Genomic DNA, 19,868 nt, shown 5'->3' with positions numbered 1-19,868 from the left:
ACTTCTGCTGCTGACTGTACATCGGTGGACCTTTTGCCTTTTAGTATTAGCTGTGTCAGTAGCGAGACCAACGGCGGGCACGGTCGAATTTTTATCGCTTGTCACCATGCCTGTCACGTTCTAACAAGTAAGTGCGAAGTGACGGGCATAGTGACAGGCGATAAAAATGGAACCATGCTGCGCCCGCAAGACGAAATAAAGAATTGTGAAGGAGACATATGATAGGTCAAAATGATAGGTCACTTAATAAGATACGACGCTTTCTTTAAAACTATATTATAAGGCAAGATCGAAGCTAGGAGAGGTAGAGGAAAACCACGAGCAAGTTAAACACAACAACTAAAAGGAAAAACAAATGTCGTGGCTTACAGGGACCTAAAGAACCTGGCCGAGGACCGCGAAAACTGGCCCATACTCCACCGACAAGAGCCATGCTCTTAAATTATAAAGAATGGCGAAGGAGACATACCGAGCGGTTGAGCTTGACGGCAAGAATGGTGTTGCTATAGCTGTAGTTGCATATTTCCGTGCCCTTCTTGTAGTGGCACACTATCAGCTTCCTGCAAACAAACAAATCATACTGTTACTTTACTCATATTAGGGTATATGACTGTACTTAATAGTTATTTGTACAACAAGAGATCAAAGTTCGATATTTCTTCGAGTGCTTATTTTGAGTCCCGTGCAAGCGAAAGATTCTATAATTTAGAATCTTGAGCGTAGTAAGGGATTCAAACGCGCACGAGGTGTAAATAACTTTGATCTCGTGTAGTACACAAAATTTTTCACCCTAAGCAGTGAGAACATACCTAGAGGGACAGAGATAATAGAACCCAAGTATATCGAACTTGTATTAGACCCCGCATGTTGAAATGACATTTGACTATAAAGGTCACTTGAATGACATTTAGTCTCACTCAGTGAGCAAATTGCGATTTTGCTCACTTATTTTGTCTCACTCAGTGAGCAAAATGCGACTTTGCTCACTGAGTGAGACAAAATGAATCAGTGAGCAAAATCGCATTTTGCTCACTGTTTTTAAGAAGCAAAGTACCCTTGTTCGAGCTGCTGAGGTGAAAAATAAATTATTTTACACCAAGCAAGATATAAAGCACCAGAAAATTTATATAGAAACGTAGACAGCAGTCATTTTTAGACACAATTTATATTTTAAAACTCCTATAAAACTACAAAGAGTGACGTTTAATCGTGACGTCACATGCTAGAGTTTCAATCGTTTTAACAGTTCGAAAAAAGAAACTGATTTGACTAGTAGTCAAATACCCTTTTAGTAAGAGTAAAATGGTACTTAAAAATATTTGTTTTATTTAAATGACGCAATGATAAAAAGGTGGAGACCCAAACTACATTACTCTTAGTGATCATTTCATATCAAATACTCGTACATTCAAACTATATTTTTGTGGAATAACAATAGTTCTAAATTTGAATATAGCTAATTTTTAAAGTGATTATTATTAGGCACTTTGATGCAAATTCGGAGTAAACCTATACAAATAAAAAAAATGCTTTTGTTAAACATACTAATATATTTAGAACAATGCATTTAACACAAGTATTGTGTGTAATTCAGCGTCTCGAAGTAACGTTAAAGTTCTGAGCTGTGTCAGAAATTAAAAACCTAAAGAGCAATGACACAGAGATATCATATAACAAGCATATCGTATTTTAAAGGTTATGTACCTCTAAAACATTATCCATATATTTATACAATCAAAGGAAAGAAAGAAAGAAAGAACAGGACATTATTATTTTATCAATATTATACTGTCCATTCTTTTCACAAATGTGACTCATTCTTGGTCAATGCTCTTAGATATTTTTCTTTGTTCTACAGGAAATTCGTTGACTTTATTGTTAATGCAACTTTCTCTAACTTTATTTTTTTATACCACCGACGGCAAACAAGCACACTGCCCACTTGATATTAAGTTACAGTAGCTATGCAGTAGCATAGCCCTTGAAGTGGCAGGAACCGGCTCCCGGACATTTAAATTTGAAATTTGATAATCGAAATTCCAACAACTCATAAATGACGTATGCCACTTGAAAGGATATAGATAGACGCTTGCAACTCCACAAGTGTAACAATGTGTCGTAATAGAACCTTTGGAGATTTTTAAAGAACCCTATACTGTAGTCCCTCAAGATAACCTCGGCAGGAAGTTCAAGAGCCGGAACGTCCGCCGAAGGAAATTTCGAAACCGCACCGCACATACATATATCACTGGCTCAGTGAACCAAAAAGGATCTTGGCCGCTGATACAAGAGAGCGCCACTATTCTATTCTGCGCCACTTCACGCCAGTTGGGTATTCCGAGGGCGGTATCTGGGACGCCCAGGCGGACGTTTCCGCCCCACATACGCTCTTCTCACATCAGCACGATCCTCCCCCATCCTATCCAGGTGACCAAGCCAGCAGAGTCGTGTGGCTTTGATCTCGCCAACACGCATATGTATCGGAAATTTGATTAAAAATACAAATGCAAAAGAATGTTATGCATTTTGTAATTGACGTTAGTATTATTTACGACCGCATATTGAATTGACATCACAAAAACCGTGGTTGATTTCTTGGATAAATGCATAACAGTAGTGATTATTAATACACGTGTCGTGTGGCGAACGAGGGGGGAATGGAAGGGGGGAGGGGGTATGTTTGCAAACAAGGCAAATGTAGCGCGGGCGCGGCTGAAGCGTTATCAGCGATTATTGCGCGTGCACATAATATAAGAGCGTCACACTTTCCATTCCAAGCGAAATACGACTTTATTACCTTAAGATTAAGTTAAAAGTCGAATGGTAAAAGAAGAGAGGTATTTAGCAATGTAGACGGTAGTATCTGTTACGCTAAAAGCGACTAAAAACTATTGAAATAGAGTTTAAAATCAATTGGGGTTTGTCATCTGCATATCCGCATTGGCGGTGGGGCTGTGACGTCAGAGTGACGTTATGTATTATGTTACATAATTTATGTAGCAAAGATGAAGTCATATACATATTATATTATTATATACTTTTTTATATTTGCAGAAGTTACTTGGATGATGATATAGTAATATTTCTTACGCCTGTACAACGGACTTTTCAGGACAATGCCAAGTTGAACCTGCAAAGTTGTCCTGAATGTGACAGAACAGAGAGTGAAGAAAGGGCACGAACTTTTGCTTTCCTTGGCCGTATTTATCAACAATTATCGTTTTAGATACAGTGGAAACTGGATAAGTGGAATCGCAAGGGACCGGCTGTTTAGTTCCGCTTATCCAGGTTTTCCATTTATCCAGTTTTCCACTTAACCAGGTTCAAATAAAACGTTTCTCACTTACAGAGGCTCTCGCTAACAGAGGTTCTGAATGCTAGTAATGTCGCTTATAGAGGTCACGTATAGTATGGTCAAATAAAAGACCAAGACTTAAATAATCATCTTTTATTAAATATGTATGTATTTAACAAAAAATAGGTATGTAATTCTGACTTCAAAAAAGCAATACTGTAAATAATGCACAGTTAAGTAGTACTCGTATACAATTTTAATAATTTCAAAAATAAAATCAATTAAACAAAATCACTCCTAATATTTATTTATGCAAGAGCAACCAGTATATACTCATACAAAATACGTAGTTAAAACACGAACCATAATGTTAACGAAACAAACTACCCTCCTTGTGATGGTTTATTAAAAAGACAAATTTTATAACGCCGAGCTATTCCACTCATAGAGGTTTCGAAGACGGCTGCTTCCAGTTACAGAGGTAAAAATAAGAAATTTTCGAAAAAATGGATTCCGCTTATAGAGGTCCCAAAATGCCACTTATAGAGGTAATTCGTTGCCTAGGGACTGGAACCGAGAACTTCGGTCCACTTAAAGAGGTTTTCCACTAACCCAGGTTCCACTTATCCAGTTTCCACTGTACATAACAATACTAATTTTTCTTTTGTTAAAGTCTACGATTAGAAAACGTGCGTTATTGGGGATAATTTTTGGGTATTTAGCGATTAGCTATCTCCTCTTCTTCCTCTATCATCCTCTTCAAAAACATGTATAAAAACCGGGCAAGTGCGAGTCGGACTCGCGCACGAAGGGTTCCGTACCATAATGCAAAAAACGGCAAATAAAACGGTCACCCATCCAAGTACTGACCCCGCCCGACGTTGCTTAAATTTGGTCAAAAATCACGTTTGTTGTATCGGAGCCCCACTTAAATCTTTATTTTATTCTGCTATAACAACAAATACTAAATTGTTGTTATAGCGGCAACAGAAATACATCATCTGTGAAAATTTCAACTGTCTAGGTATCACGATTCGTGAGATACAGCCTGGTGACAGACGGACGGACGGACGGACAGACGGACGGACGGACGGACAGCGAAGTCTTAGTAATAGGGTCCCGTTTTACCCTTTGGGTACGGAACCCTAAAAATCGGAAAAAAACCATTTCAATTTGAATTTTCCAATGTTTTTTCTCGTTTCAAGAAAGTATATTTTCTCCTGTGCTAAGTCATTACTCATTATGTTTATACATATATGCGTAGTTGAGCGTGACGCGGCGCCTACGCAGAAGTCGCAGAACGCGCGACCAATAGCAGTGACTCAGAGCTCGCAACAACAGACGAACAGCTGATGAATCCAAACATTTCCACTGTGATACGACAGTGTTGTTCTAACCTTTTTACCTTAGCACTAAGGTCCATTTTAGTCTAAATTTCCCGCATACAAGCAAATATTTGTATTGAAGTCATAATATTGTCCTTTCCTTATACAAATAACAAAAAATGATTCAAATCCTAGCAGGAAAAAATCGATACCAATCGATACCTTTTTTTTTAAAAATAGGTTTATGTATAAATAGATAAAGTTAACAGAAGGAATATAGAAATGTAAAGAAATGTTCGAGTGGGACACTTATTTTCTTAGAATCGTAAGATCTTGTAATTGTGAGAACATTTTGTAGGCATGATAACAACATTTACAAAACTTGCATGATGACATTTTAAAATAATCTAAATAAATCTAGAACCAGCAAAAACTAAGCAGGCTTTCTTGAAGTTACAATTTTTATTTGTAAGGTCAATTTAGCTAGACTATATCTTTTATTGCCCATAGTACAGTCGCCATTACATATACAGGGTGATTCATGAGACGTGAGCAGGACTAATCCTGCACACTCAGTTACTGATAATTGATCGATCACCGTCGTATTTAGGTGAAACAACGACACTTTTTCCTATTTTTTAACTTTTTTGAGGGCAAATTTAACTCTCTACAATCATGGTTACCCTACAAGACCTAATTAATAAACATAAAACCTCTTTAACCGTAATGACAGCATTTTGATTACGAAGAAAATAAATTTATGATTATTTTTTCAACACGAGTAGAAAATTAACGTTAATCTCACTAATACTGATACGAAACAGTTGCTTATAATTTACAAAATGCGCAGTGTTAGTCCTGCTCACGTCTCCTGAATCACCCTATATAGGAGCAGCCGTAAAGCTCTAAAATATCTGAACACGCAACGCCTTGAAAATAGAGGTGTGTTCAGATGTGTTTTAGATATTTGCGAGCACCTTGGCCGCTCTCGAGTAGAAGGCGTTTTTTGCAAATAGTCATGTATGACATCATCACGTTACCAACTCTCAAGTATGACAACATTCTCAACAGACCATTGGTAGACTTTAAGTAATTGTAATAAGAGCTACGTCAGTTCACGGCGTTGATAATGTAATGGTAGATGTTTTAAATAGATTAACACATTCACTGCCAAGAACACATATGTATGTTAATATTGTACTGGAAACGGGGCGCCCGGCACCGAAAGTGTTAACCTGAGTGACCTGTTTTAACAGGTCATTCAGGTATTTTAAGATTTTGAAGTCATAAATTTCTCGACATGTTCTACTTTATATCGAGTAGCATCACCAGGAGCTTGCGTTGGCGGACCGGCACAAGTAGATACGTGAGTGACCTATTATAATATATTCAATATGTCTGTCTCACGCTTGGAGGATATAACCAAACGGAGTAGCCATTAACAGGCCCCTCTGTCGAAACTTTGTACAGAAAATTACAGACAAGGCGTCTCCATTTGGGTATATCCTCCAAGGTCTCATCTCACGGAAGTTTTGGTACTAAAATGGTAGGTGTGGTATACCTACATACATATACGCAATATTTTGATCGTTACGCATTTCAAGGGGAACAAATAAACTGTGATATCGCAGTCAAGGTCATAAACATGCATGTTTTTATTATGGTATTGGAATAACAATTACGGATTTGCGAATTTCCGTATTGTTTGAACAGTTTAAAGCGTGGAGTTATATTTTGTGGAAAATGGAAAAATTCACCGCGCAGATTCGAACTTGTGACCTTTCGGAAGTTCGAATCGTGCTCCAATGTGCATTGCGTTTCACACTATCAATGTGAGAAATACACATGTGACTAAGAAATTGGACAGGTCGAATACCATCTTCATCCATTTTTCGTTAAATAATAAAAAACCGGCCAAGTGAGAGTCGGACTCGCACACAAAGGGTTCCGTACCATTACGCAAAAAGAAACACGTTTGTTATATGGGAGACCCATTTAAATATTTATTTTAAATTAAAATGAAGCATACTGCAAATTGTAATCTAAAGGACCTTGCAGACCCTCATCTCTGTAAATAAATACGTCCTCTGTAGTATATTTGCCCAGGTATTTGGGTCGCGGCAATGTTATGCATTATCACTTATCTTATATGATGTTACCTAATGTAAGGGCCACTCCACACTAGCGGGCATTTTCGCGAGAAGAGATTCAATCAACTTTTTTTTCTAAGGTAGGTAAATTTAATATTTTTGCTACTCAGAATAACGAGCTCTTTAGATCTAGGAGGAAAAAGATGCCCCATAGGGGTCATCCATTAATTACATCACACGTTTAGGGGGAGGGAGGGGGTCAACAAAATGTGACATATTGTGACATGGGGGAGGGGGGAGACACAAACTTTGTGACGTCACTTTAACTTCATCAGTAACCGAAAATTTATTTAAATTATTTTATTCGCTGTACATTTAAATAACAAGTTTTTAAAACGATAATCGTTCTTATTCGTTTAATTTTCTATCCTAAGCAGTTTTGGGTTATAAAATTACTAATAATAATAATATTTTGATAAAATATTAATAATACTGAGGTACTTACTTAATTCGATTTGGCGATTTCGTAGACAAAATGTGACGTCACACTAGGGGGGAGGGGGTTTGCCAAATGTGACCAAGTGTGACAAGGAGGGGGGGAGGGGTCAAAAAACCTAGAAATTCGTGTGACGTAATTAATGGATGACCCCTAATGTAATTTTACTTACCTACTCCCATATTTTGTAACCGCCGTACGAAGTGTTTGAAAAATGGTTACAGATACAGATTGGAAAAACAAAATTTGGGACGCTTTTTTTCTTCTGATAGGATGGAAAGAGCTCGTGATTATGAGTAGAAAAAACATTAAATTTACCTATTTTAGAAAAAAGTCGATTTGTGACGTTCCACGACAAAAGGTACCTTATGGCGGCTGACGCTTACGTCGCATAGCGCCGCAATAATATTGAAGCGACGTTAATAATAGCGTAAGCGCCAACCGCCATAAGGTACCTTTATCCGTGGGACGTCACATTTGATCTCTTGTCGCGAAAATGCCCTAGCGTCTCCCGAGCGAGCGTCAGAGTCACGTCGGCGTCTAGTCAACTCTATTGGCTCCTCTACACGATGGGCCAACGCCGGCCACTTCAAGGGACGCAGCCATGCGGTAGAATGAGATAGCAATATCACTTGCTCTCTCTAACGCACAAAAGCGTCCCTTGGAGTGGCCGGCGTTGGCCCATCGTGTAGAGGAGCCATATGGCTGCTGCGCGACACAGCGTTGGCGCATCTGCGCAGCGACGCCATTTTCCATAGAGCTGACCGTTGACGCTCTTTGATTATAAATATGTATGTTTTCATTATTTATGGTGTTAACGAACCGGAAAACGCTTATCTACAGAATTGTTTTTATCTATGTTAGTAACACGTGCTGTTTGCTATTGCTGTTGGTATGTAGCTAATTATTATAAACAAAATTAACATTGTTTATTTCTCTAATACTAAAACAATGTTACATTTTAACTTGCACACTCTACAGGATATAACCAATTTAGATTCATTGAGTATTGACTTATTATTATAGAGAAGCCATACCAAACAATAAAATTGTCGCACAGGCACAGCATGGTTCCATTTTTATCGCCTGTCACTATGCCCGTCACTTTCGCACTTACATACTTGTTAGAACGTGACAGGCATGGTGACAAGCGATAAAATTGCAACTGTGCTACGTCGTAACTCTAATCACATCTTCTTAACTGCGCTTAGTTACTTACGCACAATTGCTGTCCACGGGCTGTCCATAAATTACGTCATCGATTTTTGACGATTTTTGACCCTAAAATCATCCAAAAATCATGCTTCGAATGACCACGTTTCCTCCTAGGCTATGCTACCATCATCCGATGTCCAGACCCCCCCCCCCCCTAATTTGAAATGACGTAATTTATGAATAGCCCCTTAGCATATTATTGCATGAAAGTTCATAAACCGTCTAAATGCGGCTTATCATTATCACTGAGTGTACTTTCATCGACCAGCGAAATGTCCTCCAAAGTATTTTAAGAGAAACTAAAAATACGCGTTTTCATAAAAATAAACAGTTCGCGAACCGATCGATGTTGTCACTCGTAATCCTACTAAAATAACAAACTATTAAGAATGCAAGTCTAATCTACACCTACACGCGTAAAAGACAAAAACGCTGTTAAAATTTGAACCTTAATCCATAGAAATAAGGTTCATAACTTGTACATTAATTAACGTATCTCGAACGTAATAAAAACGTCTTAACTGTGTATGAACCCCATAGTTACATACGACGTTTTCGAATTAAATTCGTCTCTAGGTCGCATTGAATGTCGCTCGTGCTTTCCTAGACCAAATCTAAAAGACGAGAGCGACTTTGTCCTTGTCTGATACATTGTTATGTAGTATTTCGCTTCTATTCTCTCTCAAATTTGTATCTATTTTCTGTAAGCATCACAATAGTTGATATCCTGTATGTTACTTTATACTGATAATAATCACATGTAGTATGCACCTGACTTTATACTTTTTGGTTATTGTATCTATGGTCATGTTTGTTGAGGGAGAACTGTCAGATTTTGGCGGCGCTTCATGGCCCGAGGTTATGTTGGATTTGTTCTTTTGTAATCTTATAAATAATCCTGTATGTCGCTGTAATAAAAGAAATATTACTGGAAGCAGTGGTTTGTGTGCTAAACCCCTTTTACTGAGCATTAAATCTATGGATGATTTCAACTCAGAAAGCGGGATTGTGAATTCAAATGCCCACATAGAAATTGGTTAATTGTTTTCACCTGTATAGAGGTGCTATATTGAAGAATCGCACTGGGAGATTTCGGCACAAGATCGGCAGAAGTAGAGGTTTACAGTGAATAAAAAGTGCAAGCCTTTGAAGAGCAGAGGCGAGTCGAACTCGACGCAAGATGAGTTAAAGGCCCGACCACCTGCGGTCATAAACTACAATTTTGTCGGAAGTGTGCAGACCTGCGGTGAATGTGGATGTTCATTCACTGCAAAAATAGGCTACGTCAGCCACCTGAGAGGTCACGATCATCGTTCTCACTAGCCAGTGAATACTCAGTCGCCGAGGCCGAAACCGGCTAGGACAGGATGATCAGAGGTGCGTAGCAATGTATGTTGCTTGGTTTTAAAAAAAAAAAAGTTTGAGTTTGTTTGATTGACAATTGGTTTCATTTGCTTACCATAAAAGGTGTTTTAAATTTGCAATGTAAGTACTTGACGTTTGCTATGTATTGATCTAGTTACTAACCCCTGTTTTTTTTGTCATTGTTTGTTTTTGGTCTGAGAGATGACACGTTGGAATACAATGAGAATAGATCTCGACGAAAACTCAAGCAAGCAACCATCAGCTTCATCACAGTGAGATTGGTGAGACACAGAGCCAACATGGTTACGAACGAAGTCAAAAGGGTAAGGATGACATTGTGCAGTATTCAGGTACAATATAGGTGCTTAGTGAAGTTAGTTATTAACACTGAGTTGTATAATGACATTAGGTGAATATATACTAGGTATTATTACTATTTTGGATAGTCTAATGACACTAAAAGGTATTTATTTCTAATGATGTATGAGTATATAATGCCTATATATGGCAAGAGATAACAATAAAATGTTATGGATTGGTATCATAAAGGTTATTGCCATGATGAATTGATAGGATAGCGAAGATGAGAGGAAGAAACTGATAGCGGGCTAGAATTGTAGATTGGCCCATGACGGTTATCAGTGGAAAGAGTTAAAAGAGGCTTTTACCAAGCACCACACTTATTGAGATATAGCTCTATTTCTATATTCCGGTCTCTAATTCAGAATAGGTGGTAATTTATAATAGGTGGATGTGCATATAAATTATTTTAGATAAAAGACTGAAGTTAGTTTTTGATTTGACAACAAACAAATTATTTATAAACTTTTGTATATAAAAAAAAATGTTAATTGAAGATATTGAATGGTATATTCTAGGTACATGCATTTAGTTTCATATCATTGTTATATTGGAAATTATCAATCTGGATACTTAGAGAGAAGCACATACAAACAATAATGAATGAATGAAATTACACACAGTATAAATTCGAAATTTGAAATGACACAGGTAGTTTCACATCTATTTCATAACATTTATTTAAAGGTCATGCATCTCAACAATCCAATTCATTAGATTATGTAATTCATTCTGAAGCCTGAATTTTGTATATGAGCAAGGTTTATATAATTTAAAAATGAAAAACACGATGTGCAGAATTTTTGGAAATTGTCCAGGCTTACCTCACGCTTCACATACAAATCAAGGAAGTTTACATTAATGATATTAATATTTCAAAATGTAAAAGAGACTTGTACTATTAATGGTGTCACAATTATTTTACATCAATTTACCAAAGAATTAAGTTTGAAAATATAAGTAACAATTACAAAGCATCATTATTATCATCCAGGGAACATGATGCATGGTCGCATTGTGGATACTGACATTGCATATTAAAATTAAAGGGTTAAGATCTCCTTGTAGGTATTTAAAAGAAAGTGAATAAGTTCACTAAATTTGGAATTCTTGAATATCTACTTCATACCTTCGAATTGTTGACAAGTGGTATTTATATTTAAACCTTATTGCACAAAATAGGTATACACCAGTGTTCAAATTTGTTTTTCTAAATTTATAAATTTAATGCAGGTCTTGTATAATGACTCTAGTGAAAGCGTTTGTTGCACGGGATTGGCTAAACAAGAACAGATTACTTTTCGGTGTTGACACAATATTTATTGTCTAATAATATTGCATAGTATTCAGTTATATTTTTAAAATTTGACTAGGTATGCGAAGTTGAAATAGTACAGTTATACATCTGTAATACCATGGATTGCGATGAAAAATGAATATGATTACAATCCAGTAATAAACCACAAATGAAACTATGAATTATTGTTGCTATGAAATACAATTTATTTGTGGCTTTATGGTTTCATTTGCATAAAAACTTAACAGCTGGTGATGCCTAATTAAGTTAATCAAATGGACGGATCCTAGAGGTCATAAATTGTGGAATTTGGGTTGCTAAGAGGTGGGTAATGGTCAGGAATAGTGTCGGTCGAATGTAATTACAAAAGCAGATTACTTGTGTATACATTATCAATTATAAGAGGGTCCATTTATAAAATTAAAATGTTGGCAAGAGCAGTGCCTGTTTGAAAAGACAAGACTTAAAGAATTCTCATTGAAAATTGACTTAAAGAGTAAGGTCGATGAGTGGGTACAAATAATGTCACAAGTTTTAGTGCAGGGTTTTAGTATGGTTTTGTGCAAAAGTCTGTGACTGACTTAAACAAAAGACTCAACACCAGGGTAAGTTGAATGAACGAATCTAAAAGTATATAACATTCAAATTTAAAGAAGCCTTATAAAGTAGGCTGTGTAGAAGTAACTTGGAGTTAATTTTTATTTTACATTTCTTTTCAATTCATTAAACTTTGAAAGTATCCTTAAAATTTGGTTTATTGTTAGGTTTAACACATGGTACATTTATGATTTTATGACGAAGACACAGTGATGACAAGAGAAATAGGTTGGTGATATTAACCATGTGAACCATGATTCATAAACACAACATTTATGGTTGCAGTTTTACAGCCATAGCCGATTGGCTCTAACTATTAAAAAAAAAGGTGTATAAATATATTGGAATTTAATTACTTCCAATAGTTACAATAATTTAGTAGGTGGGGTAATGACGCTAGTATTTGCTACGGTGTACTCGGTGTAGTATACGCTTGTACCTATTTGGAGCCTTTTCTTTCCGGGTGCATGTGACCCCGAGGTTTAGTATTGCGTTTTTTACCATCCCTGTGGCTGAATATTACTATGGTGAAATGTTGCACGAAGTTTACTACGAAACATCAGGACCATCAGGTTATTGAATAAATATCTGTTTATATAAATTCAACAAAATAAAACATGATTTAAATGTCATCTTCTCAAAGTTGATAAATTGATGAATATTTATTATTTTATTTTATTAATGTTGAGGATTTTTGATGAAGATAATGATTGATATCCATGACGACATTGACGTCTAATTACAATTTTAGTAACGATGAGTAGGTGTCTAATACAAATACTTTATTTATAACGCTAAGGAAGATCTTAGGTAACAGAGGTCCGATAATGATGATGATGTAGGTATATGACTGAACATGTCTACTAGTTAAGTAAGTGTCGATGTCGGCGACAATGTTTGCTCCATGACTATGACAGGGTCAATAACTGGCCATATCGATGATAAAAACGGAGCTGGATGATTTCGATGACAATGTCGGCGATAAAGCTTGACTGACCACTTTGATGACGATATATAGATGACGCTTATAGTAAGATTAATTGATGATGGTAATGATTGACTGATTCCATGTGTATAAACAATAATTAAATTGTTGACGAGGACTGAGACTAAAATGATCGTTGCTACTGCCAATAATTATAACATTTGTTTTTATTTTTTTTATGTTACAACGCTGGTAACCTGGCTGAATGGATGAAGTTGATAATGAGCGAGGGCTTCGCAGCAAGAGCTGACTGAAGTAAAGGAGGTTAAACTGTTAAGACGGTGCTGCTAGCAGTGGGCAGGGCCCAAGCTGCCGATGGACAGGGCCACAGAGCGAGGAACCGACATACATACGTGCCGTGTCCAAGATTACTGCCTTCTGCATCTGATCCTTGATCCAGCGACCAGCGAGAGTATCTACAGGTGTTGTTTTGGACTCTTAGCTGACAAGATTGCTATTATATTAATATTATGAATCTAGAATATAACCGTTGAGTTTTGGCAGACTGTCTAGTGCAGGCCGTAATGGCAGACTGTCTAGAGCAGGCCATGACTATTTATTATGTTAGTTTAGGCTTTGGCAAAGTTAGGTTCTTGTAATATGGGCCTTGTTGTCTGATCCAAATAAATATATATACATAGTACTTTAACAAACTGTCCAGCGCAGGCCTTGAAGGCAGACTGTCTGGGGCAGGTCGTGATTGTTTATGATGACTTATACTTAGGCAGACTGTCTAGAACAGGCTTTGATAGTAGCCTGTCTTCTAGAGCAGGCCATAACAAATTAATTAAAATAATTAATTAGGTATGAATGTGCAGACTGTCTAGAGCAAGCTTTGATAACAGCCTGTCTTCTAGAGCAGGCCAAAACAAATTAATTCAAATAATTAATTAGGTATGAATGTGCAGACTGTCTAGAGCAAGCTTTGATAACAGCCTGTCTTCTAGAGCAGGCCAAAACAAATTAATTCAAATAATTAATTAGGTATGAATGTGCAGACTGTCTAGAGCAAGCTTTGATAACAGCCTGTCTTCTAGAGCAGGCCAAAACAAATTAATTCAAATAATTAATTAGGTATGAATGTGCAGACTGTCTAGAACAGGCTTTGATAGCAGACTGTCTTCTAGAGCAGGCCGTGATGGCAGACTGTCTAGACAACTCAAGTCTAGAGCAGGCCATAACAATTTATACTTTGGAATGATATCTAGAGCAGGCCTAAAGGGCAGACTGTGAATGTTTATGATGAATTATAAGTACTTTGTCAAACTATAGAGTAAGCCTAAATGGCAGACTGTGATTGTTTATGATAAATTATACTTTGCCAAACTATTTAGAGCAGGCCTAAATGGCAGACTGATTGTTTTGATGAATTATGTTTTGCAAATAATTTAAAGCAGGTCTTAATACTGTGATTGTTTATGATGAATTATGTTTTGCCAAACTATTTAGAGCAGGCCTAAATGGTCTTAATACTGTGATTGTTTATGATGAATTATGTTTTGCTAAACTATTTAGAGCAGGCCTTATAAGGGTAGACTGTCATTGTTTATGACGTTTTATACTTTGCCATACTGTTTAGAGCAGGCCTTGAGGGCAGATTGTGAATGTTAATGTTGGCTTATACTTTGGCAGATGTCTAGACCAGACCAAAACTGTAAGTTAGTTCATATGTATTGAAAGTTTATTGAAAGAAGGCTATTAATGCTACCAGGTGCTGGTTGTATTAAATTACTGTTTAGTGTTTATATGATCTCAGGTTATAGCATGTGAAGATTGTGAAGTGTGAAGACTGATTTCTCAATAAGGTTAATATATGCAACTAGTCATTGGTTGACTAATAAAAGTCTATAGTCAGAAGTTTACAAAAACTGTTCTTAAGAATGTTTGTTTGATATCGATAAAATTGTTATGATATATTGCTGTTGTTATTAATGTACAATTGTTTTTAGTGAGAGGACTCACTATAAATAAAAGGACGGCCGAGTTGTAAGCATCACAATAGTTGATATCCTGTATGTTACTTTATACTGATAATAATCACATGTAGTATGCACCTGACTTTATACTTTTTGGTTATTGTATCTATGGTCATGTTTGTTGAGGGAGAACTGTCAGATTTTGGCGGCGCTTCATGGCCCGAGGTTATGTTGGATTTGTTCTTTTGTAATCTTATAAATAATCCTGTATGTCGCTGTAATAAAAGAAATATTACTGGAAGCAGTGGTTTGTGTGCTAAACCCCTTTTACTGAGCATTAAATCTATGGATGATTTCATTTCATAGTTGACCTTTTCGATTCACACCGGTTTGCATATTTCTTACGTTTGAGCCCCATTGCCAACTAGAGTTAGACCAGGAGAAATCTGCAACAATTCTGATAACACACGCAATGCAATTATTATTTTAAACGACAAATTTCTATGAAATTATGACGTACCTATATAAATAACACTTGCACTGCGTGTGCTATCAAAACCGTTGCAGACTTCTCGTGGTCTAACTCTAACTCCGGATTGGCATACGGATATGGTCTATAGCCTCGCTATTAATCTACCATGGTCCATGGCAATGTACTGGTTTGTTGAAAATTCGTATACGAATTTCATTGAAAAAATATAGGATCCAGCGATGGCCAGAGTGTTGCTAAGTATCCTTAGTCCACTCGGCAAGGGCGGAATGTCATGGCTCCTCTACACGATGGGCCAGCGCCGGCCAATCCAAGGGACGCAGCCATGCAGTAGAATGAGATAGCAATATCACTTGCTCCCTCTAACGCATAAATGCGTCCCTTGGAGTGGCCGGCGCTGGCCCATCGTGTAGAGGAGCCATCAAACGATGGGGAAGACGCGAAATAGTCGCTAACTGTTAGAGTGAGATAGTAAACATTTGTGTGCAGTGCAGACAGAGCAAGAGACATGTTATACCATCTACATCTATAATTAACTGACAGTACATGAACCTTATTTCCAAGACATAAAGCCTACCATCGATCTAGAAGTATTGCCAATATTTACGGACGTTGTCCGAATCGGGACGGTGTTGTGTAAGAGCCAGGGCCAAGTTCACGTCGCGACCGCACAGAAATAGACGGCCGGTACACACCGCGACAGGCTGACAAGCGTGCAGTCAACCCGAGACCTTATTACGAGGGCATACAGTGGCATTTACGATGTTGAAAATGTAATTTCATATCGCGTGAAAATTTGTGCAGTTAACCTAACCACGATCTTATTACGACAGTGTAAGAGCGTGAGTTGGAAAAATTTTGAAAAGTTGACAATTAATTTTACTACAGTATAAAATGTGTAGGTGTCAGTGTCAATCAACGCAAGGTTAGAAAAATATACACATTTCAAAGTGAATTTGATGCGTGAACTCCTGAAGGCCCCTAATCTAATAATAATACTAATCGTAACTCAAGAGTAATGAAGATGGACTCTTTTCGTCTCTTTGGGGTTTTATTTTAGGACATTCTCTCCTTATATTTTTAGGGTTCCGTACCCAAAGGGTAAAACGGGACCCTATTACTAAGACTTCGCTGTCCGTCCGTCCGTCCGTCCGTCCGTCCGTCTGTCACCAGGCTGTATCTCACGAACCGTGATAGCTAGACAGTTGAAATTTTCACAGATGATGTATTTCTGTTGCCGCTATAACAACAAATACTAAAAACAGAATAAAATAAAGATTTAAATGGGGCTCCCATACAACAAACGTGATTTTTGACCAAAGTTAAGCAACGTCGGGAGGGGTCAGTACTTGGATGGGTGACCGTTTTGTTTTGCTTTTTATTTTTTATTTTTTTTTTGCATTATGGTACGGAACCCTTCGTGCGCGAGTCCGACTCGCACTTGCCCAGTTTTTTATTTTCTTTTTCGGTCAAAAAGATAGGAGCTAGCATTGACTAGTACTTCATATAGAGTTCTGTTCTGTGGGAATCTGCCGAATCCTATACAAGAACAGATGAAGGTGCAGACGCAGCAGAAAAACTGTCTCGCCAAAATTATTCATAGGTTTTAAGATTATAATAATTATTGTATGTATGTTAACCTGTAAGCGATTAGCGATCAGATCGCGTTGGCTCGCGAGCCAACCCGGTACCCATTGCGCGCGGCTGCCTCGCGAGCCAATGTTCGATAGTTTGCCGCGCAATATGGAGACACGCCTTTAGGTATGTGTTAGGCCTTTGTCGGTATCACCGGGCTAGGGGTCGTGGGGTTGGATAAACGGCCGGTAGCGAGAAAGCTGGCCCACAATGGACACACAGCCGTCCCCAAAATGACGAGCGACTGACCGCCCCACAAGGTGGGGCGCGACCGGAGACAGCCTCCGCAGCCGGAAGGCGGAAGAGGCCTCTCGCACCCCTTCAAAAGGGTGCCGAATGACTACACTACTACTAGGCCTTTGATGCCTGACAATAAATTATTTTTGATTTACCTAATATACCAATCATTGAGCAGTTTATTCAATTAGCCGTACCCGTAATACAATAACCGTGTGACCCGCCACAATCACACCGGGGCGTCCGCACTAGTTTGATAACCGCCTAAAAGCCCAGATTCTGCCAACATCTGGCTTATCAGGCCAAGGGCATTAGGACATTAGTGATTACGTACAATCCTACACTGTTACTAGTAAAGATAAGGGCAATTGTAATGTCTATCAAATGTAGAACATCCCGATCCCCTCAGTCGACGCCTATTAGCCTTTTGATATGTATTTAGTATGTAAGGTGTCTCTTATGTTGCGCACCATCACAGCTAAATAAAACCGGACAAGTGCGATTCGGAATCGCCCACCGAGGGTTTCGTCCTACTTTTTAGTATTTGTTGTAATAGCGGCAACAGAAATACACCATCTGTGAAAATTTCAACTGTGTAGCTATCTGCACCGTTCATGAGATACAGCGTGGTGACAGACAGACGGACAGTGTAGTAATAGGGTCCCGTTTTTACCCTTCGGGTTCGGGTACGGAAACCTAAAAACGGGAACACCCGAAAATCAACGTACTTATAGAACGAATGAACCGAAATGGAGTCAGTGGCTTGCAGGCCAATTCGAACGTATACTAGCATCAGAATGATATTTGAGTCATGTTATTTTGTTAGGGTTCCCCTAGATATGTCGACGCGGAATCGGCAAAATACGATAGGAAAAAGCTTTATGTCCGCGCAATAAGAGCGAAAAAGTCGTCGTTTGGCTCGGCTCGCGACGGCCGACGACGCCGGACGCGTCGACCGGTTTTTCGCTCTTATTGCGCGGACATAAAGCTTTTTCCTATCGGCTTTTGCCGAATGCGCGTCGATATATTTGGGGAGACCCTTATCGTGCGTCTCGCCCGCGCCAATGCATGTACGGAGAAGTACGAGCGAAATGCAAGATATCTGAATGACATCACCATCATGCAGTTAGATGTCATGCTGATATCAGTGTACGTGAGAATTGCCCTGATAGTATCGTTATCGCTGCAGTAGATAGCAAATTGCGTATTAATGCGTGACGCAAGCTGCGTGTACGCATACAGCGCGTCAGTAGCTAGCCGCGGCCGAGGAATATCTAATTGGAATATTAATTAAATAATTAATCGCACAGCAGCTGACCTAACGCTTCTGATCTGAAAATTTAAATCAATATTTTCTTGTCAAAAGTGTATGTTCAAGAAAAAATCGGGGTCGGACTAATAATAATTAATAATCTATATAACCGTGGTTTAAAATTTGTGGCTTGGCCGACTTTTCATATGTTTCCCATCTTATCTGGGACGAAGATGTGAGGGTTTGAAAATGAGACGATTTTAATTACTAATATTTATATTTTATCTACAATCTGCAAAATTGATGATGATGACGGAGCCTTTATTCGGAGATTCGAGTCCTTTCGAGTTGCGCTAAAAAAAACTCAATTAGGACTCTGGACTTTCTGGACTTTTTTTTGGACTTTTTGAACTAGTGCCTACGTCAAACCATGGGATTAGTTGCCAAGCGGACCCCACGCTCTCATGAGCCGTGGTGAAATGCCGGGATAACGCGAGGATGAAGAGGACTCTGGACTTTAAAAAACTCTGAAGTTTTTTAACGCAGTCTCGGAAAAACGATTAGTGTTCTTTAAATTTCGATGCACAAGACTCGATTTCGCACCAACCCTATTTGAAATGCCACGAAAAATAATATATTTGAAATGTGTATTCTAGACAGATTAATTGCGGTCACATTGACTCGTTGTTTGTTTACTGCTAGACATGTAGGTATTTATTAGGGATGTACCGACTAGTCGCCGACTAGTCGGGAAAGCCGACTATCCGGCCTCATTTGTAGTCGGCGATTAGTCGGCGACTAGTCGGCAAAAATGGCCGATTAGTCGGCTTTTTATAAGTGACAGAAAAACAGGGCAAAAAGAAATAAACTGTACATATTTTCATAAGCTTTATACCTATTCTACCAAAATTTTTATGTAGGGTGCTCACGAAAACTTTTGTGCGAAATTATTGACCTTGTGGTCGCTTTTTTATGTCCGATTGTCCGGTCGCCGTGTGAAATATAACCGTAGGATTTTTTTATTAAATTTTTTAGCGTTACTATTACGATTGTTTTTAGGGTTCCGTACCTTTGGGTAAAACGTGATCTTATTACTAAGACCTCCGTCCGTCCGTCTGTCACCAGGCTCTATCTCACGAACCGTGATAGCTAGACAGTTGAAATTTTCACAGATGATGTATTTCTGTTGCCGCTATAACAACAAATACTAAAAAGTACGGAACCCTCGGTGGGCGAGTCCGACTCGCACTTGTCCGGTTTTTTTAGTGCATTTGAACCGAACTTAGACCAAACTAATGATTTGGCCGACTAGC

The 19,868-nt window shown here is 38.2% G+C and overlaps 1 protein-coding gene across 1 annotated transcript in view; it reads right to left on the bottom strand.

The window, feature by feature from the left end:
• Nucleotides 1–19,868, bottom strand: part of LOC134667572 (WD repeat domain phosphoinositide-interacting protein 2) — a 43,119-nt gene that overhangs the window by 18,040 nt on the left and 5,211 nt on the right. Inside the window, exon 3 of the mRNA XM_063525006.1 lies at nt 470–560. Within this exon, the coding sequence (XP_063381076.1) occupies nt 470–560 (91 nt within the window). The remainder of the gene's footprint in view (nt 1–469; nt 561–19,868) is intronic.

Source organism: Cydia fagiglandana, chromosome 9 (assembly GCF_963556715.1).
Source record: "Cydia fagiglandana chromosome 9, ilCydFagi1.1, whole genome shotgun sequence".
Classification (NCBI taxonomy): Eukaryota; Metazoa; Arthropoda; class Insecta; order Lepidoptera; family Tortricidae; genus Cydia; species Cydia fagiglandana.
Note: the sequence above shows the minus strand (reverse complement) of the source record. Positions and strands in the feature narration are given on the sequence as shown.